The following is a 26,770-nucleotide window of genomic DNA, read 5'->3' as shown; positions in this document are numbered from 1 at the left end:
GCAAAATTAGAGTATGTGACCTATTCTCTTCTGAGAGCTTTGTGGTCACATCACCCAAAAGGGAGTCAGAGGTTCATTAGTGCTTTTCATCACATTAATGGGCATTTTGCTTGGAAAGATTGCAGTGCGGTCTCATAATTGCATATCTATCTTCATCTCAGTTTTAGTCTTGGTCACAGTATGAATCCTTCTTTCTTGAATGTAGCCATGCCCAGTGGCAGCCCGAGTGGGGGTGCCACTGGTGTACTTTTTCTATAGAAGACTGCTTGCAAATTCCCCATACAAATGCCAATAACTGATCTCATCCATCACAAACCATTGAATGTATTTTTTTTTAACTTTATGGCACATCAGATGTTAAGTTAGCCATGCAGTGTACTCACAGATCACCACTGAGAAATGCCTACTGGGAGAACGCTTTTTGAAATGATTCACAGGGTTTAACGCACACTGTTGTCATATTTTTGAGCAAAATACGATGACATTTAGCCCACGTACTCAGAATCTAAATTCACCCAAATATTGTTGAATTAGCCTTTATTAGTCTTGCAGTGGATAAATTTACATTTCACAGCAGCACATTGATGAAAGTAAGAGGAAAGGAAAGGAAGAAGTAGAAAAACAAAATACAGGACCTGCTGTAAAGGTAGCCACTCTCACGGCTTGAAGTCTTGAAGTCAAAACAACAATAAAAAAACTGAATAATAAATAATCGGACACAACATAAAAGACATAGAAAATCATTCAATCTTAAGCACTTTCTGCAGCCTCTTTGGTGCATGAAGTAGTTCTAGATGAAAGAGGAGAGAATCAAAGCGTCCGTTCCCCAGTGGATCAAGGACGCCATGGTGAAATGTGCATGTCTGCTACAAGCTAAATGTTGAAAGCAAACATGAAGCTATAGTATCCATTGACATAAATCCACTTCAATTCCTAGCCGCAACAGTTCCACATACGCATTGGCGCTGTGCGCTCACGCTCCTTTCTTTTATTTTCTTTCTTTTATGGTGAATATAGAAAAAAAGGACAAATAGAACCCCAAGTTCTTTCAGGCAGATGATGTTTTCTTAATTTGCTACACATATGATGATGACGATGATGATTATGCTTATTATTATTATTATTATTATTATTATTATTATTATTATTATTATTATTATTATTATTATTATTATTATTATTATTATTATTATTATGAACATGAATACCAATAAAATGATGTATCAAACTAAATTCAGTTCACCTGCAGGGTTAAAAATTTAAGTCTCCTCTCTGTCCATGAAGGCCAGTGGTTTTTACAAGCTCCTCAAAATAATCTATTGAGATTGTTTTCATCCGCAGTTTGTTTGCAAAAACGGTTTTGTACGTACAGTAAAGTCTCGTTATATCGATATTCAAGGGAGTCCGAAAAAATATCGATATAACCGGGACTATCGATATATCCGATCCTGCGCCCAACTGCATTAAACAAAAGCCGCCAAAAGAGGGCAGCCAAGCGCCATATAAGAAACGGAGCTGGCCATTAGCTCCCTTTTTTTTGGGTCAGAGATGTTCCCCCAATGTTGCCTCAAAATGGCACATATAATTCTTTAATGATTGTAAACATGTATGCTTTAATCTTCAGAACTACAGTGTATTTGAAACATAATCATAACTGGATGTGTAACAAGAAAGCATATTATCCGAATCTGAAACCATTGTTTGGATTCACAAGCAATGCAAGACGTCTTGGCGTGAAGTCATTTTTATTTGCATTTGAATAAAAAGTGACATCGGCTGTCCTTTAATACACAGTATGGAATGTTAATAATTTTCAAAATCATCGCGCTTCAGCAGACAAAACAAGAAACATTGTTGCAAAAAACGATTGCATTCATATACAGTACAGTGGACATGTACATAACACAACAGGGAAACTGCAACGCTTACATCTTACTGTATTATGTATACAATTTAAAAAAGTCATCAATCTTCTTCTGCTTCCCATTTTTACCTTTTAACACAAACACTTTAATCTCGTCTGCTACACACGAGCTAGCGTCTGAAAATGAAAATGGCTCTGCTACACGGGTGCTGGGCACGTAACCAAGTCACCTGACCAAGTCGACCAATGGCGCGACTGATGGCGTGACACGTAACCAAGACACGTGACCAAGTTGACCAATGGCGCGACCGATGGCGTGTCACGTGACAAAGTCACACGGCCAAGTCGACCAATAGCGCGACCGATGGCGGCTCATGTGACCAAGTCGACCAATGGCGCGACCGATGGCGGCTCACGTAACAAGACACGTGACCAAGTTGACCAATGGCGCGACGGATATATCGATATAAACAACAAAAATGGCCGGCGGGGGATGAAAAGGAGCACCGTAATAACCGGATTATCATAATAACCGGGTATCGTACTAAACGGTACTAATTATACATAAAAAGACTAGAAATGTGCAAGGGAAATGAAAATAGTATCGTAATAAGCGGTATTATCGATATAACCGATATCGATATAACGAGACTTTACTGTATTTTGTGTAAATATTTGCAATCCTTTTTTTGAAACCAAATATGCGAATGGACCAAAGGACTTGGAAAAACAAATGCAACAATCCAAAAATGAGCATTTTCATGATTGCCGATTCATAAGAGCTAATATCGTTATCAGTGTTTGCTTTAATAAGTCCTGGTTTCATTGATTCGAGTTCTGTTAACCTTATTTTCTTACTGTAGCCCTGAATTTATTTTCATGGTGTCACCTTGCAGTCCATCGACAAGGCAAGTGAAACTGTATCTAATAAAAATGTTGTGCAGTTTACCCAGTCCTTCTCAACACATATGGTTCTCCTTATTTGTATTCGGTGGGTGGCCGATAGCTTCCATGCAGCTCAATCAGTCCCGACTAAGAAGGGAGAGCATGCGGGTCACATTTTTACATGTTGTTTGGTATGACAAGGAATGTGTTCTCTCAGAGGGTGATTCTTCAACATAGTCAGGTTTTTCTTGCCACCAGCATGTGCGCAGACCATCTGCGGGCCACCAGATGAAACGATTGAATGTTTTGTGGTGAGAACAAAGCGCATGTAGAATTTGACCGTCATATCCTATTATCATGTCAGGCAGCACCCGTGGCAAGTTTGTTTGATGGTTTCAGGAAACTTCTTCAAAGCTTGATGAATAAGAATAATCACACAAAGAAAGAAACGGCACGGCTAACTTTTCACAAATGCTAGTAACATATTGACACAATTTTCTGCAATTTGGATATTGAACTTGGCAAAGCGGTGATTTAAATAATTGTTTGGACTAATTGGTACACCACAGTATGAGCCAAGAGAGGACACATCTTTTTGTCGTGTATATTGGAGGGAATTTCACTCAGTGAGGCTGGAACTATGCAATTGCATCATTTATTCCTAGTTGGGTGAAAAATGAACAAGTTTTTTTTTTGTCTTAACACAGTCTTTTCCTATTTTTGCCTGACATTGGATTGGGTGCACATGTACCTTTATTCGTCTCACAGTGAAGAAATTTACATTTCACAGAAGCACAGTTATAAAAGGAAGAGGAAAAGAAAGAACGTAGAAAAACAAAATACAGGAGCTGCTGTAAAGGCAGCCACTCTCACGGCGGAATCTTGAAGTCAAAAGAAGAAAAAAAACTAAATAAATAATATGACAACACAAAGACACAGAAAGTCATTCATTCTGCAGCACTTGCTGTACCGTCTTTGTGACATGAAGCAGTTGTAGATGAAAGAGGAGAGGATCAAAGTGTCCTTTTCACCAGTGGATCAGGGACGTCGCGGTGGAATGTGCACGTTTACTACAAGCTAAATGTTGAAAGCAACCACGCAGCTGTAGCATCCATTTTACTCTCTTGAATTTATCATTTGTTTAGGTCATGAATACTTTTTGTTTTAACCTTAACCCTTGTAGGTATAACTGTTAGGAGGAACTTGACAATGTTATTAGCAACATAGAAAATGGAAGTCCACCGACAGAATTCAATTGCCCTGTCAAAATGCACACACATCCGCACTCGTTTTTTTTTTTTTAAATGCTATGTATGTATAAAATACTGTGTATGTTGTATTATCAAACACTGTGATTTCAAAACCACAAAATAAAAATACACTATTTACTTGCAAAGTCATCCAAAGTTGTCTTCCTCAGGTTCCCTTGATAGAGCATAATTATCAGTTCCAATGCCACAATGTCAAGTTAAAGTAACCTAAAAGTCAAGGTAACATCATGGGTGCTTATTTTAGTCAGGTGGCTGTGTGATTGGGTAAAAATGGGCGGGAATTTTATTTCTGTGCCAGCGCAAATCTAGCACAGTGATACCTCGGTTTACGAACCCCTTGGCTTACGAACTTTTCGGTTTACGAATGTTGTATTTATGACATTTTTACCTTGTCATACAAACTTTACCTTGGCGTACAAACTTTTTTCGTACACGCAGCTGCCTCAATAAATGATGTGTCGTTTGCGAACGAGGCCGTTCTAACAACAAAATGGCAGCCGACTGTTTTAGTCCTATTTCCTACCCCCAGTGCCACGTGATTGGTCAAGAACGCAGCCGTGAGGGGGTGTGGTTTAAACATTAAAGAGACAGGCAGACGACAGTAAGAGAGTTTGAACTTTGATAGTTCAAAGTCAGAGTGTAGACTGCAAGGTTAAAATATCCCATCAATCAGGCTCCACAAAAAACCCGCACAAGCCATCTGTACACTTGATGCAAAAAGCTATCAACCCAGCTAAACGGAACACAATTGATGAGGAACTAGATACAATTATCACAGAGAAGGCACCTACAAGTGATCATTCCTCAAGATGGTGAAAGAAGAAGGTTATGTTAGTCATCAAGTGTTTAATGCTTATGAAACCGGCCACTCCATTCCATCAAGCCATCAACGACCATCACAACGGTAAATAAAATGACGTTATTGTACAGTAGTTTATTTCTTTAATTATAATACCATATTATACATAAAATAAGGTATATTTTGTGTAGTTTTAAGGCTTAGAAAATTAGAACATAGAAAATTATGTTAATGGGGACCTGGGAACGGATTATTCTAATTTTAATGATTTCCTATGGGGAATTATATTTTGGGATCCACACTTTTTGCCTTACACACTGTCTGAGAACCAATTAAGTTCGTAAGCCAAGGTATCACTGTATAGCATTTTGGGTGCTGTCTCGCAACCATCTAGCCTTTTCAGCATATGAAGCAGCCTCGCCACTGATGCCATTAATAATTTGGGGACAGAAAGTTGCCTGCTTTTGGCGTAAAAAGAGGCAAGCGCTCAGTTGTGGTTTGGTGATTTATAATATGTCAAATTATACAAATCCTGTCCTTTTTGTCCTTTATGTTGTGTCACATGATTTGTTTTTTGTCTTGCACTTAAACATCAAGGAGTATATTGGGAAATTTGTTAACATTGCACAATTGTCTATGTTTTTATGTTATTGTTGTGTTTATTATTTTGCGTTATGTTGACTATCACGTGAAGCGCTTTGTTACAGCTGCAGCTGTTGCGAAAGCGCTATATGAATTAGGATGTATTGTATTGTATTGTATTGTATTGTATTGTATAGTACATGTGTGCCCTGCGATTGGCTGGCAAACAATTCAGGGTGTCCCCTGCCTCGTGCCCGAAGATGGCTGGGATAGGCTCCAGCACCCCCCGCAACCCTAATGAGGAATAAGCGGTTTGGAAAATGGATGGATGGATGGATGGATGGAACTGTATGGAACAACCATACAGTAAATGACATTGTAACGTTTTCAGGAAAATATGTAAAATTAAGTACCATATCTTCAGGTTTATACGGTGCACCGGAATATAAGACCCCCCCACCCCCAATTAATGGTGTATTTTGTTACTTTTTTCCATATATAAGGCTAATGACATACCTTCAATGAATGAAAAAAAGTTTTCCAAATATAATCTAGAAATATGTAAACATTTTCTAAATATAAATCACAATACATTATAAGGGGCTACAGTAGAGACTGGGGTTATATATACACTACTTTTTCTATAGGGGGGGGATATGAAGTTGGTGGCTGCTGACAGTAGTTGCGTGACCTGTTGTGGCTCAATATTATTTCACATATAAGCTGCACCTGCGTATAAGACATTGGGTAATCTTTTCAAGAAAATCAAGGCTTTTGGGTTTGCCTTATACATTGCAAAATACCGTAAAATAGAGGGGTTTCCAAGCGAGTGGGTGTCGACTCCAAAACCAGTTGACATACTTGGGGCATACAAATGATCATCTCATCAGCCTGAAAACAATGCTAAATTTCCCACTGATGGATTATGCCAAATTGGGCTCCCTTGGTTTCCATGCATATTGGTCCTATAAAAAGTCTTTTATGATCTAGCTGCAATGATAAATTACATATGAGATCCCAAATGGAGAAAAACCCAAAATACAAAACTACCTGCACATCAAGCCGCAAGCACAGTGATGACAACTTTCATGTGAAATGCAAATTTACATGATTACAATATTCAATATAACATGAACATACCGTGAATCTCATGTAAAAGTTCGTGACTTTCCGGCACTAAAAGCAACATGGGGCTCTTCAGCGTGAAGATAATGTGTAACACACATGCTGTCTCCAAGGTTAACTGTGGAAAGTTGGCTGACAGAACCAGCCTTCCGGAAAGAATGCTACAATCAAGGCTTTTCGTTTTAGGTTGAAAAGCATCTGCGGTTATCTACTTACAATGGAAGTTCTATGAAATTTTATAACATATACCCAAGGAATGTTTACTATCTGTGCACAGACTCTTGAGCGTATGGTTCAAGTTAAATTATACGGCATACATCTTGTATTGTTTTTTTTATCAACTCCATTTTTGACATGAATACTATACAGTAAAGTCTCGTTATATCGATATCGGATATATCGATAGTCCCGGTTATATCGATACTATTTCTATGCACGCACTGAGAAAATTACATGCAAACAGGGTCGGATATATCGATAGTCCCGGTTATATCGATATTTTTTCGGACTCCCTTGAATATCGATATAACGAGACTTTACTGTATATAAGTTGTTAGGTGGTCAAATACATTTTAGAAAAAAAATCGAACTTAAAGGATGTTTGTCTCAACTGATTCTGAGTACGTAGTTCCTTGGCATTTTTATTTGTTTCGATAAAAGCATGGAGTGTGCATGGGGACGAGGGAATTAAAGGACCTTTCCATAGCACCTTTATTATACATTGGTTGTAGGTACGCCACATCTGATTTAAACTATCATCATGCCCTGGTGATATGCCAACTCATAACCACTGTTTTTAACATCTAGATTCATTTTACTTTTTCCGAATCAAAAACATAAACTAGTATATTTAAATCCAAGATGTTTTTCGACAATGTCACATTTTTGCCTTGAGACAATGAAAATGGATTTGAATTTGAACAATCAATATGTAACTGAATTCACCAAAATTTAGGAATTACAATGGGGTCCCAGAATACTTTGTTCTGTGCAGTTTGTATGAAAGTTAGCACAAGCGGCTAAAGTCCAGATTTTTAAACTGAATCGGATGCAACATTATTGGCCAATTGTATCACTGAAAATATTTTGAAGGCAAATAGGTGGATTACAGTATTCTTAAATGATTCCGTCAATGGCTTTATTTCAGGGCAATTGGATGTACATTTTACTGGCTGGAGTAAAGGCTTTGCAAAGCTCCTAGTTGAGCTGGTGACTGATCAGAAAAACCATTTAATCACTTTTAATCACAGTATTGGAACTCTGGTTTTTATCTTCAGCACACCCCGACACATCACTGTAGCAAACCGTCCCTTAATTTCCTTCCTTCTGCCCACTGCCCTCTTCGCAGGTCACTCTCTTGGCTTCTTTGTAGTCTGCTCCCAGTCCCTTACACACCGGTTCTTTCTACTGGTAGGAATCAAATTCACTTCTATGTGGCATTTGAATGGGCTTCTAACTTAAAGCAGTCATTGACTGCTCACAATTTTGTTTGTTCAGAGTTTGAGATAATCTGCATGAATTCACTATATTTCCCAATTCCGACTTTTCCTCTGAAATATGAGTCTACACTTCAAGAATTTGACTTATTTCAAATTGACTGTAAGTGAACAGTACAACGGCCAAATTCTATATAGGTCTTTGCGTTCCAAAGTCCAGTATGTTTTTGAATAATATTGCTACACTGAAAATTCGTTGCATTTATAAAAGATAAATCCTCTGTTTTAACAGGATTTTACAACCTTTCCTCACTTATAAAGCTGATTTAGGTTTTTGACAAACGTGTATTGCATTCATTCCTGAAACCCCCGGAAGGCCACTCGTTTCAAGTGACTCGGTGCAGCTGGTATTTGTCAAGATAAACTGGAGCTGCTGAGTTTCCTCAAAAAAAAAGAAACGTTAAAAGGCCAGTCAGGGTTCAGTGACTGATGCAATTACCAGTGGTTAAAAGGCCATACGGAATTTGAACGTACCCAAAGGGCCAACATTTTGTCACAGTGAACACCCAAAACTACTAGCCTAAAGTTATGATTTTTTTTTTACGGTATTTTTCACACTGGATTAGCTACACTAGTCAAAAAAATCATCATGAAGAAAAAGAAAAAATATATATATGAGAGTAGCTTCTGAGTATAAGTTGCTTTTGGGGGTGGTGGGGTGGCAAGAACAGTAGAGCTCAGTCTCGTACTCAACATCCCTTATTCTCTAATTGTGGGTGCATGCTGAAAAACACTGAGTGTGGGGAAATTTAGAGCATTGTTTGAATGTGAATATTATACATTGAAAACAGACGTCAAACGTGGCACGGGTACTGGAAAATACATGAAATAAAACATATTGCGAATCCTAATAAAAAATATTGACATTTGGTCTCTACCATGAGAGGGGAAAGTATGCTGCAGAAAATGAGTTAATTTTGGACTGAATGAGACGGGAACAGAAAATGATGCATTATGTACAGTGCCTACATTATTTTTATGCTATACACAGAAAAACAGTCGCATGAATACTGTATATGCCTCGCTAACAAATGTTGCCGCTACACTTTTCATTTTCATATTGCCTCGATTATACTCCATGTCAAGGCCATATTCTTCCATTTGAACATCCTTTTTTAATCCTTCTAGACTGTCACCCTTTTAATATATGCATCATCTTCTGCTCACACTTAGCACACATACAGTCGTAATGAATTCAGAAACACCAACGAGGAGTCATCCTCTGTCAGCTGAGGCTAAATGGGAGAATAAAACATTACATTCACTTGTAACATTTAAAAAGTGAAATATGCAATGAAATGCAATTCAGATTTCGGTGTCATGATGAGAGTAAATCATGGGGTAAATATTTTTGTATATGGGGGTTGCCAATGATAGACATCAACTGGTTGGCCGATCACACGAGTCGCCTCAGTCCCCTGGGAGGGAGCTCAAGGTCTCTCCTTGAGTGTGTGGAGACGGTTGAATGCAAGGACTTCATTAAACCTCTCTATAGTTAACATCTGGCCTTAGAAGAATGGCTCTTTCTCTGTTGATCAGGCTGAACGGGGGATTTTATTACACCATGCAGTTGACATTGGCAGTGGTGGCACGTCTGGCAATGGAAATCGCTCAACTGTTCGGGTTGCGGGGGATCAACCAAAGCAGCTTGTTTCTGTGAAACGTTACATTTTCACCAGAAAAAAACTGAGGCGAATGTTCACCTAATCCTATTTTAATCTCCAAGGTAAATTGACTGTCCTGGTCAAACACAATGTCATTTATTTGTTCTTATTGCCATGGATGATATCAATACCAAAACACGTAATAAAACACTTGGAAATGGCTTTTTGTACAGAGTGTCCCTCGAGTCTGGACAAATGGGATAATTGTATGTTAGCTATGTAATTCAACTGTTGATTATTTTATCCTCCTCTGTAGCTTAATCATGTTTCTGTCAAAGGAAGAAAGATGAAAAGGTTTCTTCAGCCGTCATCTGTACTTCTCTGAAGGTGTCGGACATTTCGCTTCTCATCAAAGAGGCTTCGTCAGCGGACTAAAATTTGCTGGTAGTTCGATGACGAAGCCTCTTGGATGAGAAGTGAAACGTCTGACACCTTCAAAGAAGTACAGATGACGGCTGAAGAAACCTTTTCATCGATGGACCACTCCTGTACAACTGAAAGCTTACACAGACGAAAGGAAGAAAGAGTTGGTGATGACATTGACTACGTGGTTATTATTACTTTAAATTAACTCAACAAAGAAGTGAATATATTCAAATTGAAGGAAATGTGGATTTATCATTTCCAAACATTTGTAATGCCCGTTATGCAAAAAAAAAACATCTTAACTCAACTTACTCAGGAATGCAAAATGTGTCCACTGCAGTGCCAGGGTTTTTGTCATTGTCACTTAAATTCTAGAACCCACCGAATACCTGTATTGAGTTTTAGGACTACATAAAAATTCAATGAAGCGTGAGAAACCTTAGACTCTCTTCTTCCATCAGAAAAAAAGAGTTAATTCCTAAATTATATGGGTCTGGAGTTATATGAACTTGAAATGAGGGTGGCTGTCCAAAATACAATGCAATACATGTATATTGATTTATATAGCGCTTTAACAACAGCTGAAGTTGGAACAAAGCGCCAACATGGGAAAAAAAGGGAAACGCTACCCCCTTGTGGAAGAGAAAAAAAAACATTGCCAGAGGTATGGCCAGCGCTTTATCGGCACCCAAGCAAGAAAAAGCAAAACCCGAATTAATTCAGGAATGGCAATCAGTCATATTTTCAATTCCCGAATAAATTTATGAATGGCAGGGATGAGTTAATTAGGATGACTTATTCAAATTTGTTAGTGGAAATGTCTCGAATTCCCATTAGGCAAACTGAACATTGGAAGTAATGGTTCAAAATGCTCTCTTCTGGTCTATTTTTCATTTTTTTTTAAGTCTCTACTCCCCCCTCCCAGCACTTCTCTGCTTTGATCCCTTCCCAGCTGGGCAGTGACTGCCATGGCAACTGCTGAATCATCCTCCTCAGTCAGTGGCAGTCCTCTAATTCCATATTGCGTAGTAAGGCCTTGCCTCATTCGGTAATATTAATATTGATGCTTCCATTAGCTTTGTTAGTTTTCAAACAAAGGGGGGAATGGCCGTTTAGTCTTGGGAAGTGAAGAAGCACCAGCAGCAGGCCTTCGAATGGGAAACCTACCCACGTCGGTGAAGCACTGCCTGAGCTATGAACAACTCATCCAGGACTATCCGTGGCTGAGACGCTGGCTGCTGGTGGAGGCAGAGGTGGGTGTCCTTTTGCATCTAATCTCTTATGCTGCCCGCCACTTTCGATACAGGCGTGCTGTGTTCGAATTGCATTTTTCTTCTTTTCCTTTCGGCCTTTCCATTCAAGGGGTGGCCACAGCGAATCAGTGTTCTCCATCTTTAGAGGTTTGATCCGGGTGTTTGTTTTGGCCAAGCTTTTATATTTGTTTATTTCTGAGTTCCCATTCATTTCCTTTTGGAAAAGGGGTGCTGGGTGACGAGAGACCCCCACTACCTCATAGCAATCGATGGCTGTCGTCATGAAGTGTAGCGACATGTCAGCATCAGCAGCCTATCTATGCAAGAGCTGAACATTTCCGTGAAAATTGGTCCTGACAATAAAGCATAATCACATTTGATGGTGGTTTTGACAAACCTGTTATTGTGTAAAATGAAACACATTTTATAGGTTTTGAGTGAGACTGAGACTGTAAAATGATTTTGTATCCCATATTTATTCATCGTGTTTGCTTTAATTTGGCTTCATTAACCTATCAAGCCAAGTACTTGTTTATACAAGGAACACAGAATGAACATGGCCTTAAACGGTGAATGTGTAAGATGTTTTTTTTTCAGCTTCTATTCTGACAGCAACCGTGACGATGTATTTCGTTGCCAATTATAACCCTAGAAATATGCCAACTTTGTGTGAAGGCTCTTGCCACGGGAGCTTTACAGGAAATAAATGTGGCTAGTTAAAAAAAAAGCATTTGCAAGAGGCTGACACAAACTGTACATTAGATGGTTTGTTGAAGTGCTCATTTAGGCCTTTACTGTGAAAATGATTACAGTTTTTTGTTCCAAACGGAGAAATCCCATAATCCTCAGAATTTCCCCTGTGGTTCCTGTGGGGAATCGTGTCTGACCTATCCTTCTGAATGTATTCTTCTTGAAACATCGCTTTGGTTCCCATGCTTGACATGATTATAGTTACAACCGTTGGGTATCTTCTGGCATTGAGGAGTTACTGAGAAGACAACTGCTTGCCTTGCCTCTTTTCTTTATTCTTCTTTAGATTGCTTCTGGGTATCCAGAGAGTGTGAAAATAGTCGAAGTTGGTCCCAGAGATGGACTCCAAAATGAAAAGGTATGCACTGCTCCATCTGTTTCATACGCACAATTTATGTTTCTGTGTTCTCCTTCATGATTATTTAAAAAAAAATATATTTTTCCAACATTTTTCTGTCTCTCTAACATAAAACGCTTAACATATGGGTTCTGTGTTGCGATTAACAAAACATATGTTTTACATTTTCTGTTGAAATTCAAGAAATGAAATGACATGGTTTCTGGCTTCATTTACTCCGCTTAGGATACGCCACCATTGAATCGATCCTTTTTGCATGCTGACACTTTGACAGATTTAACCGCAATGTCGACTTAAAAGAGATGGGCGATGTCTCGTGTTCGCGGGGTTCCTTTGAACGTGTGTTATGTTGTACTTCCCAGCGTGAATGGAATCAAATCCAGAAAGAGTAGTTTGGTGTTTTACTGCCCCCCCCCCAGGAAATTCTTCCGACAGGAGTGAAAATCCAACTGATAGACATGCTATCGGAATCAGGCCTGCGTGTGATCGAAGCCACCAGTTTTGTCTCCTCAAAGTGGGTTCCGCAGGTAATAAGTCCGCTTCATCAGAATCATCTTTATTGCCAAGTATGTAGAACACACAAGGAATTTGTTTCCGGTAGAACACGCTGCATTAGTATCATCATCAAAAAATTGCAAAGAGGCACTATACAGTTCTGTTTCGGTTACTGTTTAAAGAGTTAACGGGTGCGATTTGTAAGGCTCTCTTCCTGTCTTGCCGTGCGTGGTCTACCTACATCCCGACTGGAGCTGGAGATGTTTTTTCCTGAGAAATTATTTTAGATTCAGAAGGACGACATTTCCCGTCATAAATTGCACTTTTATTTTAAAAAGGAGTTCTCAAACATGTTTTGTTCATTTCCAGAAAATATGACATCAAGCAACTCTGGCCTTAATGATCTGTGCAGGGATGTGAAAGGCTTGACTGGGAATAATTTATTTTCAGGAACGAGCCCTGTTGACATAAAAGGTTTATTTTTATACCTTGTGTTTTCCTCTTTTTGTTCAGATGGCCGACCACATCGAGGTTGTCGCGGCAATAAAGAGAGAACCTCATGTTCAGTACCCGGTATTAACACCTAACATGCAAGGCTTTCAGGACGCTGTGAGTCACATGCCTGAACAATTGTGGTCAAAAGTGGTCGCCGACCTCATGAATTTTGCGATGGATCAAAGGCATTTTTCTCTCTTGCTCTAGGTTGCAGCCGGCGTTACTGAAGTGGCAGTGTTTGGCTCAGCGTCTGAGACCTTCAGCTTGAAAAACATCAATTGCTCTATTGATGAAAGCATGCAGAGGTTTGATGAGGTTGTCAAGGAAGCTAAAGCGCAAATGATTCCAGTCCGTGGGTTTGTACTCTTTCTATTTGTCACTCATGGGTGAGCTCGGCAGATTTTTTTTTATATGAACAAACATTTAATGGACTGCGTTGATGTTTGTAGTCAGAGTGATTAGTTCACACAAAGTGTTTTTTCCCCAGGCCAAACATTTTCTCTCAGTTTCCTCTCACAAAATTACAATTGCTCGAATTTAAATATTCCACATTTCCTAAGGAGGATTTAAGGAAATGAAAACTAAAATGTGATACATTAATTAGGTGACTACAATGCATGACATCTATCCCACATCATTTCAATAGCAGTAATTTATGTATCAAATAGCTTACAAAAAGGGTTCTTTGATATATGTAATTGTATTTATTCAGAGGCAGTGGTTACTACAGAGGACATCTTAACATGTGATCATTTTACACTGCCCATGAATTAATCGAAGTGGCACCATTGCAGGTACGTTTCCTGTACCCTTGGATGCCCTTACGAAGGACCGATTGATCCATACAAAGTTGCTGAGGTTAATTTATACTGTAGATTTCATGGAACAATTTTCTGTATCCTACTTTTCTTCATTTCATCATATTCTTTCTCTTCTCAGGTAGCCAAGAGATTGTATGTGATGGGATGCTACGAGGTCTCCCTAGGGGACACCATTGGCGTGGGCACTCCTGGTTCCATGCGTAAAATGCTACAGTGTGTGATGAAGGAGGTGCCGTCCAGCGTTCTTGCAGTTCACTGCCATGACACATACGGTCAAGCCTTGCCAAACATCCTCACCGCACTTCAGGTGAAAACTCACACTATTCAGAGTCTCATACTATTCATTCATACTGCAGTGCATTTTAAATTGATTTGGAAAATCTAGATGGGGCTGTTCTGGAAAAAAATTAAAAAGTGAGAACAGAAAATGATTTCCCAATGGTGATAAATGAAACCGTTGACTGTTAAAAATATGAACCCATTAATCACTCTTGGTGTTGGATTAATTCAAGATGTTTTTTTTAAATTGAATTATCACTGTTGTTTCTAATAATCAATGAACAAAGTGGATCTTCGTGTTTCATTAATATCAACTCAAATTATTTATTTTAATGACACTTTCACATTCACTTGGATCATATTTCCGAAAGAAAATCTTGTTTTTTAATCAGCATGACCTGCATCCTATGAAAAGCTCAGTTATGTGCAGTCGGTAACAGATTTGTGTTACTATTTATTTTTTGTTCACTATTCACGGAGTTCATGCTGCTATCTGCGGCGTTAACCAAACTCCACCGCCTCATGGAAACGTTGCTATAGTCAATGTAATTACAGCTATCTCGTGGACCCACCTGCAATTGAGTTTTTTCTTGGGGGCATAAAAGGAGGCACCTATTTTGTTGAGCCGTTTGTTTGTTCAAGTGGACAACGTACTTGCCGACTAATTTAGCCACGATGTTAACCAGAGTGGGAACCACTACTCGAGACAATATAGTATGCAATAGAACTCCCTGTAAATCCAGGACATTATAGCTGTTTATGGCATGAATGCATCCTCTGTTAAGGCAAGAACGCAGGAGGTATAAGATCTGTGTGCGGGTTACAATATCACACTGAAAACCAGGTATTGTCCGTCAACAGCCAACAGGGGAATTAAGTAATGCGATCTACTACAATGAACGCACAAAGACTACCACAGGAGAGTAAAACGACCATGCATGGTGCAAGTCATATACCGTATAACCCGATGGCGAACAGGAGGCTGTTTAAGTGTCTGGCAGTATTTTAAACAGCCCTCAAACTAACATAAATCCATAGGGTAATGCAGACATGGCCGTATACGTTCTTTGGGTCACATTGTCATCACACAGAACGCCACTCGGTGAAGGAGAGGTGGGGGCGGGGTCAGCAGATGTGGTGGGTTACACAGGCTCACCTATTCACTGTCTGTTGTACAAGGCAACTGAGACCTCGGAGGAGAGAAGAGCCCTCTGGGACAGGGAGAGGGGATCCTAACTCATCTCTGGCTCTCCTGACAATGCTGCATTTAAATGCAGCTGGAAAATGATCCTTTCATCCGTCTTCTTCCGCACATGTCACGAACGGTGGTGCAGCTGCAGGAACGAGCTTTACTGTCAACTTATTTCGCTGGACAGTAGACCGTTCATTTTAAGTAATGCGTCGTGAGGAGGGATTTATTGCCGTTTCATGCAAACACAGACAAATTCCCATACCATTTCCTCACTATCATAATGTAGCTTTAAAATAAGATGCTACTGATTAAATATAATTGGTTCTTTTAGCCACAATTTAATTTGTACTTTTTAACTTGGGTGGTGTGGTTTAAAAAAAAAATAAACAAATAGAATCACAGAGGGAGGTAACCTATTTACCATAACTATATTTAAAACGATTCATCTCTGCAACCCCACGCTCATTGAAGATAATAGCAGCTGGATCTATTTAGTCACCCATTTGGTCACCTATAAATAAGATGGAAATGAAAGATTTTATCATATACCTTTTCATTAGTGTGTGCCAGAGGTCCACACCACCAACCGGGACAGAAATTACTTCCCCCAGTGCTGTCAGCTCTGAGTCATCTCTTTTGTTCCCGATAAAAACATCCCTAGCCTTTGTACCTTTATTTAGTTTTTTTTTCTCTCCAAAAGTACGGGGGTTGGGGTCCTGGGGGTGCAGCTTTGTTCCTGCCGCACTCCTGACAGGTCACACATTGACGAATTTGATTTCACAACCATGGCAAACAAAATGGGTAATTCTTGATGGGCAATTGATGTGTAATGTGAGCCTTAATAAGGCTTTTTTCTGGCTTGGTTCTAATTAACAATTTTACCATCCATACTAAACCTCCGAAAAGGAGGTTTATGGATGTGGTCAAAGAGGAAATGAGGGTAGCTGGTGTGAGAGAAGAGGATGCACAAAACCGGGATAGATGGAGGACATTGATTCGCTGTGGCGACCCCTGGGAAAAGCCGAAAGGAAAAGAAGAAGAAGAAGACCATCCATACTAAATTGTCAACATATCAACATCCCTTCATCCATTTATTATCACTTATCCCATGATTAAATAAAACATTTCTACAATCTCAGCACAAGAAAACAGTGCAAACGTACATATTTGAACAGAGTATGTTTCTAACTTAAAGACATGCGGATATGTTTTTCTTCATATACAATATATCTAACATATCCTTCCCAACCAACACACAGTTTATTAGAACAGAAAATGTACAATGGAACCTCTAGTTAGGAACAGCATTTTCTACAAAGCTTACACAGACGCATTTTCTACAAACAATTCTGGTTATACACCAAAACATTGTTTTTTTGTAGAATTACCCCTCAATGTACCTGTATTATTTTTATTTAAGAACGCGGTCTTGGCATGGACAAGCGGATGGGTCTGTGCTGCATCTTTTCACACCGCAGAAGTGGAGCAGCATTTCATAGGAGGGCCAATGATGTTTCTAACACTGTGCAGTTTAGTTTGGTTTTATTTGGTTTGGTTTGGTTTTACCTTCCAAAAGACCTTCATTAATTTTACATGATTCCCTATTTTCCTTTAAGCTGACAGTATCATGGAATCAAGTGTGACGTGCCATCTCATTTTATTGTATTTCCTAGCGAGAACATGTTTCGAGGCATGCTTACCCTTGAAACTCAGGAAGCCATGTCAAAGAAAACTGATGACACAGTTCATCATTTTTCATTTTTATATCAATCACAAGGTGGAAATATAATTTATTTAGTCTGTAAAAGTTTGTTTTGTTCTGCCAGTGCCTGAGGTTTGCTTGGTGACTGCAAGCTTATTTATGTTTTCCAGGAAAAAAGTTGATAGATGTGTCGGCCGCGGCTACGTGACAACCTCTTTCAGCTTGCTGGTTTATGTAGCTGTGGGTAAAGCATCACTACTTCATATCATGCCATGAATATGTTGTCTTTTGCTCTCTCTCCCTCTCTCTCTCTCTCTCTCTCTCTCTCTCTCTCTCTCTCTCTCTCTCTCTCTCTCTCTCTCTCTCTCTCTCTCTCTCTCTCTCTCTCTCTCTCTCTTTCTCTCTCTCTGACTCTCTCTCTCTCCTTTGATATCTCTCTGTCTCTTCCTGTCTCTCTGACGCATGTGTAAAACCAAAATTGGAGCTTGTCCGTCTTGAGCCTCGTCTAGTGTGAGCGTAGAATATCAACAAGTGTATCCAAAGATCATGCCTGTTTCAGAACACATTGTGTCTTTACACAGGAAAGTATTGTTTTCATACAGCCACAGCTCGGTCAATATGGCTTTCTAGTGCCGAGTGCACATCTGGTTTCTGGGCACTATGAATCTTACTGATCACTGGCAAGCCCGAGTTGCTGACCGCCGGTTCTCGCACGATTAGCCTCCAAAGGAACAAGTCACACTGCTGAAGGGTCTGTTTTGTTCCTCTCGGAAACTGTATGCCAAAGACCCCCAGCCCTGCGTGCTCTGCAGCTGCAAGTGAGAGGATTGGCATGGTATATTACAACTCTGTGTTTATACAACACAAAAAAATCTGCCGAGTACAATATCCTGCTCTGGCTTTAACCAAGATCTGGAAATGTCATGCACCGAACACACCAAAGTTGAGGTCCCCCCTCCTCCCCATCGCACCACCTCTACCTCTTGCCTTGCCAACACAAACAGCAATTACGGCGAGTTTAGACAGCCCCTGAAAGAAGTACGTTCTTGTCTTTTAATTTTGCTTGCTTGATCCTTCTCCGCGGGGTTAAAGTCCTTCATGACCCAGTGCCACTGAGAGTATCAGTGTGTTAATTTTGTCTCCCTGTGGGACCCCCCTGACATCTGGCTCTGCTGCGGAAGCTGGAAAACATCTTTCATATTCTCACGATAATACCCAGGACATGTGGAAAATATCCTTAAAATATTTGGTGCGTCATCTTTTTTTTAAAATTGAAATGGAGCGCTCAAAGTTTTTCATTAACACGTCAAACCCGATTCATTCTTCCTGCAGCATCAACATTAGATTTTGGGACATTGTGTTAGGCTAATAAAGATGTTTGTTGCTAGCTTTCCAAAACACATCATTAAATGTCATATGGAGGCCAGACATTTGGAGTGGTCGCTGATCATAAAACAAAAAGGGAACGATCATGATGATTTGCAGCAGCGATTAAATCAGCACAAAGAAAAACAATGATGACACATTTTACTTTGAAAGCACAGTGGATGATGATAGTTACAATGTCTCTAAGTGTCACTTGATGAGACAGTCACTCGAATCTCCATTCGAACATGTCTTTAGATTTTTTTTCCAGTGGGTTTTCTCCGCATAAAATTTCCTTTGCGATGGTTGAGAATGGCTATTTGCTATACCATGAGTACCCTGTGATTCATTGGGGACCAGATGTCCCAAATTACCGACAACAGTCTCCCTTTACTCATGGCCCCGTAGTGAAAAAGCCAAGATTATAAGCACTGACGGTATTCACATCAGGCTTTTGATTATAATTGGATAGTATGTGGTGGTGCAGAAATGCACTTCACCTGGCACAATGGCATTACTTGGCAAAGTGAATGAGGCACGCTATAACACAGAACTGTAGTGTGAGGTTATGATGCACGCTGTACACTCTGGATGAGTGTGCACTGATTCGCATTATAACTTGGGCATAGTTTTGAGAATGATATTCACGAAGGTAACATTTTATGCTTACATCTCTTTCACTGGATCTCATTCAATTGTGCAAGTGTACCTGGCTCGTGATTACTCATCCAGTATCGTCTACTACCTTCAACACTATAGAACGTATACGTGTGAATGTCCATGAGCCAAGACGATTCCAAATCGAGCATTTGTATTTATCTGTATTTATCCTGAAGGGATCAGGGAAATAACGCATGACAGTAATGATTATAGTTTTTAACAATGGCACATCTGTGTAGTAATATTATAACTCCTATGTTGTTGGAGCAGCGAAAGTGGACACCCTCTTACCCGAAGCAAAAATGTCTCCTTGATGTACCATGGATGGGACAGAGTAGTGCTGTGAAAACATGAGTAACCATCGGAATCAGAACCATATGAAATGTCGCTCTCCATACCGAGAATGTGCACAAGTTTATTACCATATGGCACCGCTGCCAGACGCAGACAAAGTGGATGACTAAGCTGTACTGAGAGACTTTCGGTACATGCTTGTTTTCAATGCTGCAGTGCTCCAAAATAGTTGTAAAGCACTACCAAAGCCTTGGCAGGGTGCTGGATGTCGTGGCAAACTCTCCAATAGAAGAGGAACTTTGTTCAGAAATTTAACCTGAGTAAAAGTATATCTGCAACCAAATCCATTTCTTCTCCTCCCTCAGCCGTTGTGGATTAACAAACTGATATTAAATTAACACAATGTATTTGCTTATGCAGCTCGCTACCGATACAGTGTGCTAGCTCTGGCCAGTATGCTCTTGTCACTCGTGGCTTGTGATCAGTGCAGTTTCTGCAAAGTTTTCGCAAACTATGATTGGTGAGTCACGAGCTAATCATAGTTTGCAAAAACTCTGACATTGACCAGCGCCTTCAAGAAGGAGTTGTACCCATTTTGGGTTACCAACTCGAAATCTGATTGGTTGAAGAAATAGTTTCATCAACATTGATTTTTATGCTCCAGGGCCCGCAGAATACATTGTGAAGGCATACACGTAGATTTCTGACCCTGCTAACAAATGATGGCTGAAACGTGATTGGTTAAATGCTTGAATACGAAAACACACATCTGGAAGCAGTGCAACAGTAGAAAAATAATTAAAGGAAGGTGAAAGACAATTTGGAATTATTTAATAAGAATCCATGGACAAAATATAATTGACATCAGTCCGTGATTCCGCTATATTTAGGCCAGCAGAGAAGGTTTTGCAGGCATTGGCGATCCGCCACTGATAGAAAGGGAGTGACGACCGCTGAATAGAGGACAGCGGATACGTCCTATCTAAGTCCTCCGTGTGATTTAGGTCTGGTTTTCAGGTTATTTCACTGATTTTATGTGTCTATGTTCGTGGGTCTTTCTAATCACTCAAATTGATGCTGTATATTGAAAATTTCCCCAATTGTCGGACTATTAAAGGCGTTCTTGTCTTCTTATCTTATCTCTTAAGATCTCTTATTTATATCATTATGTCATCATCATGTCATTCAACTTTTCATTTACTTTATATCTTCAAATATCATTTTGCATATCTTCATTGTTGTCACCGAGGGAAGTCTCTGTTGAGATGGGCCATGGTCATGGTTTCTGCCTCATTAGGTCTTAAGTCACCATAGGTGGCTACTGATAGGCCATGACGCCGGCCGGGGGCTCCTTTGTGCTCTGTACCCAGCCGTGGATTCTTGTATCATTATTTATAATTTGTGTGGGGGGAGGTAGAGGGGAAGGGGGGTATGGGGGGAGCATTTTTGTATCAAATCATAGTGAAGAAATAAATCAAGTAAAAATAAAAATCTTGATAAACAAAAAATATGTTTGAAAGTACAGCTAAACGGTGACTTAAGAAACGAAGGTCCCTTTTTACATACAGTATACAAAATTTTCAAACGATTCTTGATAGGTTGTCCAGTGGATGGATTAACAGAGTTTCATCATCACCACATGTTCAATAAATGCCACACTGATTAGACTAAAACGGTCTTTCTGTTTCATCATCAAAAGAGGGCCCCGTGCAGAAGCGACGGATGCAAAATGGACCATTTGCATGAGCCAACCACACTGAAATAGGACCAGTCACCAAACAGATGACTCAATAGTCAGTGAAAGTCTCATTTACATTTAATATAGTGTCTTGCTCATTAATCCATAGCTCATGATCAAGGGTCACATATTTCATTTATTACTCTCTCTTCACTTTTTCTTGATTCTTTATGTGCCCCACGAATGTATTTGCAACAACGTTTAAATTGCTCTTATGTTAGCCACCTACTTTCTTTGCCTTCACATGGTAGCGCTCAATGTTGTTCTGACTCCCTGCCCCCAATAAAAGCAGAACACACTACTCACTGAGCTCAAGTCCCATATGATGCATGATGTTTCCATAGCCGCCATGCATCACGTCATGTGAGGTGATATTCCTTTACGTGCATACTGCTTTTACATCCCACGGACAGAAGTTAACTCATGGTGGATTCTATAAGACACTTACTGTCTCTCATTATTTTATTTATTTTGGCCAAATTCCAAACAAATCGAAGTTGCGTGCCGTATGACGCCTTGAGAACCCATCAATGTGTCATTTGTGTTCTAGACACCTTGACGCCTCGAGAAAATAAATGCCCTGTAGCAACTTGGACGTGCAAAATATGCAATGGGCACAGTAAATCCATCTCCTGACAGCACACTGAATCAGTGAAATGCACATGTATTGTACTATACTTTGCTTTTGCAGATGGGAGTGTGCGTGGTGGACTCAGCAGTGGCCGGCCTGGGTGGTTGCCCGTACGCTCAGGGTTCATCTGGCAATGTGTCGACAGAGGATGTTCTCTACATGCTTCACGGCATGGGCATCCACACTGTGAGTGCGTACACACCAACAGACCTACTATAATTTATGTTTCGCAAATTTAGCACAGTCACCGCTCTCATAGAATCTCCCAGAGTCCATTTATGTAAACATATGGCTTTGCAAACATACTTTTCTGTCAATGTTTGTTTTATAACATCGGTGGTTTTCCACAAGTTCAGGCACCCACACTATTGGGTGCTCTGACCCATGAAGTTTATTCAACAATCTCTACCCCTGCTGGTGGTACGTTTTCACTACAGGTGGGGTGCGGCACTTGTTTTCATTGTGGCCTTTTCCACATCAGCATTTGATGATGTGGAGGGGATCAGTCCAACATTATATGTATTGTGCATATATAATTTTGACTTGAGGACACGTTTGTGGAAATATTTCATCTGTACGACTCAATTGATGTTTCACATGCCTAATTCATAATCGCTTGTGATTTTGTAGCCCACCCGTGACAATAAAGTGTCCTTGAGAGTTTTGAAAGGCGCTTAGAAATTAAATGTATTATTATTATAATAATAATAATAATAATAATTATTATTATTATTATTATTATTATTATTATATGCTTTTGAACAAGTGATTGAAAATTCGTCTTCATCAAACAGATTTATTTATGTACAGTATTTTTTTGTTTATTTATTTCTATGTTTTGTCTGTTTAGATACCATTAGAATACAAAAATTAAATTGCCATGGCTTCTTTGAACCAAGAGTACCCTCTAGAGCAGTTAAAACAATAATATATAATATGTGTGCTCAGTGCTTCACGAAGCTTCACTTCTGCATCATTCGTATAAGAGTTCATTCCAATTTTGCAAGCATATTTGAATGTACTTGCATGTGTACTTGCAGGCTAGATTTCAAAAATGTTGATTATTGTTCTTTTCTATGACTTACGTGGAAGTCGCCCATAACTGAAAGAATGGTCTTGACTGAATGTATTCACAAATTGGCTTTTACAGTGTAAAATCTGGGCCTGGTCGAAGGAACACCAAAGTATTATTCTTTTTGTAGAAATGGCAACAGGTGGATGAACAAAGATACATTGTTTGTCAGGTATTCAGAAATAAAATATTGTTTAGGGGCTCATTTCTGATTTTCTGGATAATTTACCATGGAGTAGCTGAGGAGTGCTCTCAGTAGAATGTTTGATTGCGGTTCAATTGGGAACGACTGCTCTACAACAAACAAATTGCAAGCGAATGAATGATCAGTCTCTCAGCTGGGTGCAGCTGGGGACTCCACTAATAAGTAATTCCAACAATTCTGCGTTAAATAATTAATGGACATCAACAATATTGAATGTGAAAGTTAATGTGTAATTATCTTTTTTTAAGGGGGTAAACCTGGCCAAAGTCATGGAGGCAGGTGACTTCATCTGCTCTGCTTTACAGCGCAAGACAAACTCCAAAGTTGCTCAGGCGGGATGCCGTCATCTTGATTCTTGCTCCAACCCCACACCATCACCCACCCACTAATTTTATTCCACTTGATGATGAGCGCTTTGCCAGTTTTGTCTGCCTTTGCATTCTCTGTGTACTGCAATGAGGTAGGTATGTCTCTGACATTTAAAGTGCTGGTAGGTCCAATTCAAATAAGCGTACCATATTGAGACCAACTCGTCATCAAGATCAGAATTGGAATTTTGGTTTGCATGCTAAAATGAGCTGCACGCGGAGACATACAAATTCAGAGTGGCCTTTTTTAGAGGCTTGCAGTCATCCGCTTCCATAGCATCTCCGTTACATTCATATCTCTCATTATGTATGTGTGTGTATGTATCAGGTGTGCATAGTGCCTTGTTATTTTTCACAGTTCTGGCCACATAAAATAAGAATGTATTACCGGTATATCTGCTGGATGTTTTAAAAACTTTGGTGGAAACTTTCCAAGTTTTTACAATATGAACTTGAATTTAGATTCTGATTCTACAAAGTGTATCCTCAGGATTGGCAACATCAATGTAAATGTCAGGATGTCTTTATTGTCTTACGAGTACTGGACAAAAGTACCTTCAGACTGAATAAATGTAACAGATATCCACAAGGTGGACCCACCAACCATAAATTTGCTCAAGTTAACACCCATCATATGTCAATAATAATAATGAATGATGTTTATTTATTAGAAGTCAGTGATCGCGTTCATAATCACCCACCATATTTAATCTGATCTATCCATCCATTATTTGATCCGTTTAATCCTCACAAATGCCAGAACCTATCTCAGCGGTCTTCGGGCATTCGGTAGGGTACACCATGAACCGGTTGCCAACCAATTCAAGGGCACAATTAGACAAACAACCATCCGCGCTAACAATCACACCAAAGGACAATTTAGAGAGTTCAATCAACTTATCATTCACATGTTTGGAATGAAGGAAGAAACAGTAGAACATGGAGCAGGGGAAAACATGCAAACAGCACGTATAAAGGGTAATATACGACATGACACTTTAAGGCAGACATGTTTACCAGTCGTCCACTGTACGGCTCACAATTATGAAGGAACATATAATGATCAAAGGGCAACATTGACTTTATAAATGTCTGTCTATAAAAATCTTTCAATGTTCACATTTTCAAATGATGGTTTCAACATATAATTTGTTGAAGATAATCACATCTGGTCAGTGACACAAATAGAGTATTTAATCACCATTCATTGTTCCCAGCTGTCAATCAAATACAATTATAATATCAGCTAAAATAGCCAGCAACTGGATTCTGCCCAAATTATATATCTGTAATGAAGAAGGTTTGGGAAACAATTGTATACATTTGCATACATTTATTAAGATTTCATAATTGATTTGCTGAAAAGTCCAATTATGCGAGAGTCAATTCACTTCATTCTGCCCAAAAATACCTTTGTGACTGCTGTGCTCACAGAGATCATTATTTCACTCTCCATTATCTGAGCCGCTTCTTCTTATAAAGGTCACGGGTGCAATGAGGCCTTTTCTTGCTGACTTAGTGGACGTGGTATACCCATAACTGCGGACCGTGAAAACACATAACTGAAATTGCAAATACATGACTTTCTTCTGCATGCTCTACTCTCTGATTTATACATACACTTGACTTTTTACCACGAGGATGATCAGATGTACAAAAAAGTACAAAACATTGGAACAGAATGAAAAAGAATGTCTTCCGACTGATATGAAATGTACAAGTTTCAAGCAGACTTTCAATGTCAAATAAATCAATTCTTCACATCTACAAAGAGACAAATCTCCAGCCTTCATCTAAGGAATCCAAGCACGATCACCCTTCGACTGCAAAGATGACTCCATGTCGTGGACAATTTTCAAATCAAATTGAGTTGAAGGGCAACAGCTTGGTATCTCTTGACATGCCCATAAATACTAGATAGCAAGAATGGAGCACATTTTACAGTGACAGTGTCCACGACAAGACACTTAGGGGTTGGGGAATTCGGAACTACACAATTAAAGCAGCGTTGCTAACCCATTTAGGAGGCATCAATCAAAACTGTTTGGAAAACAAAAGGCACCTTATAAAATATCGATGAAGGCCAGATGTTGTGTCTGTAACATCCATTACAGCTATTTAGTGAGAAGGTTTCTTCAGCCGTCATCTGTACAAAAGTGAAGGTTTCAGTGTGTGAATTTACTAAATCCGGTTATATGAGGCACCACAGCAAAACCAAAGAGAGACAAAAGGGTAAATTTCAAAAATTACTGTTACGGAAACAATCTCAGCTACTGGTAAACACGCGTAAAATTAGGTATGAACAGTTTGCAAGGGAGAATTGGATCAAAAATTTGTCAGACAGAGATCTCTCAGAGACAGAAAAGGCAGTACTTACCAAAGGTTTAAATTTCTCAGTGACTCCTAAAACTATACCTACAATAGATTATATCACAGCTACTGAATCGGCTATTAAAAATAACAAACTTTCGTATGCAGAGGCAGATGATCTACGAATTAAAATATCAGCTCTTCTCAGTAGTGCCAAACTTCCTCCGTCCAACATAACATTAGAAGAGAGAAAGGCGTTAACTACTCTACAAAAAGACAAAAATATTACTATTTTGCCAGCAGACAAGGGCAGATGCACAGTGCTGCTCAACACATTGGATTATGAAGACAAAATAAATAGGTTAATCAGTGATTCTAACACGTATGAGCAACTAAAAAGGGACCCTTCCAATAGATACAAGAAAGAAATGATTGACTGTCTCCAAAAGCTAGAGAAAGGAAAACATATAGATAAACAGATGTATTTTAGATTATACCCGGGAGAGGCCACGCCATGTATCTATGGCCTGCCAAAAATACATAAAGAAGGGTTCCCCCTCCGACCCATTGTTTGTAGCATTGACTCCTCTACATACAATGTAGCCAAATATTTAAAAACTATTTTAGCTCCGTTGGTTGGTAACACAGAATACCACGTAGAGAACACCACAGGGTTTGTAGAGAGGATCAAAGACCTCATATTGGAACCTGAGGAAACTTTGGCATCATA

General features: G+C 39.4%; 1 protein-coding gene across 2 annotated transcripts; it reads left to right on the top strand.

Annotated features, from left to right (window-relative positions):
* The first annotated feature begins 11,013 nt into the window (after positions 1 to 11,013).
* Positions 11,014 to 26,375, top strand: hmgcll1 (3-hydroxymethyl-3-methylglutaryl-CoA lyase like 1). Of its 2 annotated transcripts, none has more exons than XM_089012543.1 (9): positions 11,014 to 11,305; positions 12,342 to 12,413; positions 12,833 to 12,940; positions 13,422 to 13,517; positions 13,611 to 13,759; positions 14,198 to 14,261; positions 14,343 to 14,531; positions 22,146 to 22,271; positions 23,668 to 26,375. In XM_089012543.1, exons 1-9 carry the CDS (start codon positions 11,207 to 11,209, stop codon positions 23,749 to 23,751), a joined length of 987 nt encoding a protein of 328 aa, XP_088868669.1. In that variant the 5' UTR covers positions 11,014 to 11,206; the 3' UTR covers positions 23,752 to 26,375. The 2 variants fall into 2 exon arrangements, with proteins under 2 accessions (XP_088868669.1, XP_088868668.1); XM_089012542.1 differs by having other exon boundaries at positions 23,611 to 26,364.
* The last annotated feature ends 395 nt before the right edge of the window (positions 26,376 to 26,770 follow it).

The sequence above is a fragment of the Hippocampus bargibanti genome, linkage group LG13 (genome assembly GCF_051943395.1).
Source record: "Hippocampus bargibanti isolate YZ-2025 linkage group LG13, ASM5194339v1, whole genome shotgun sequence".
In the NCBI taxonomy this organism is placed as follows: domain Eukaryota; kingdom Metazoa; phylum Chordata; class Actinopteri; order Syngnathiformes; family Syngnathidae; genus Hippocampus; species Hippocampus bargibanti.
This window is presented reverse-complemented; position numbering and strand designations above follow the sequence as displayed.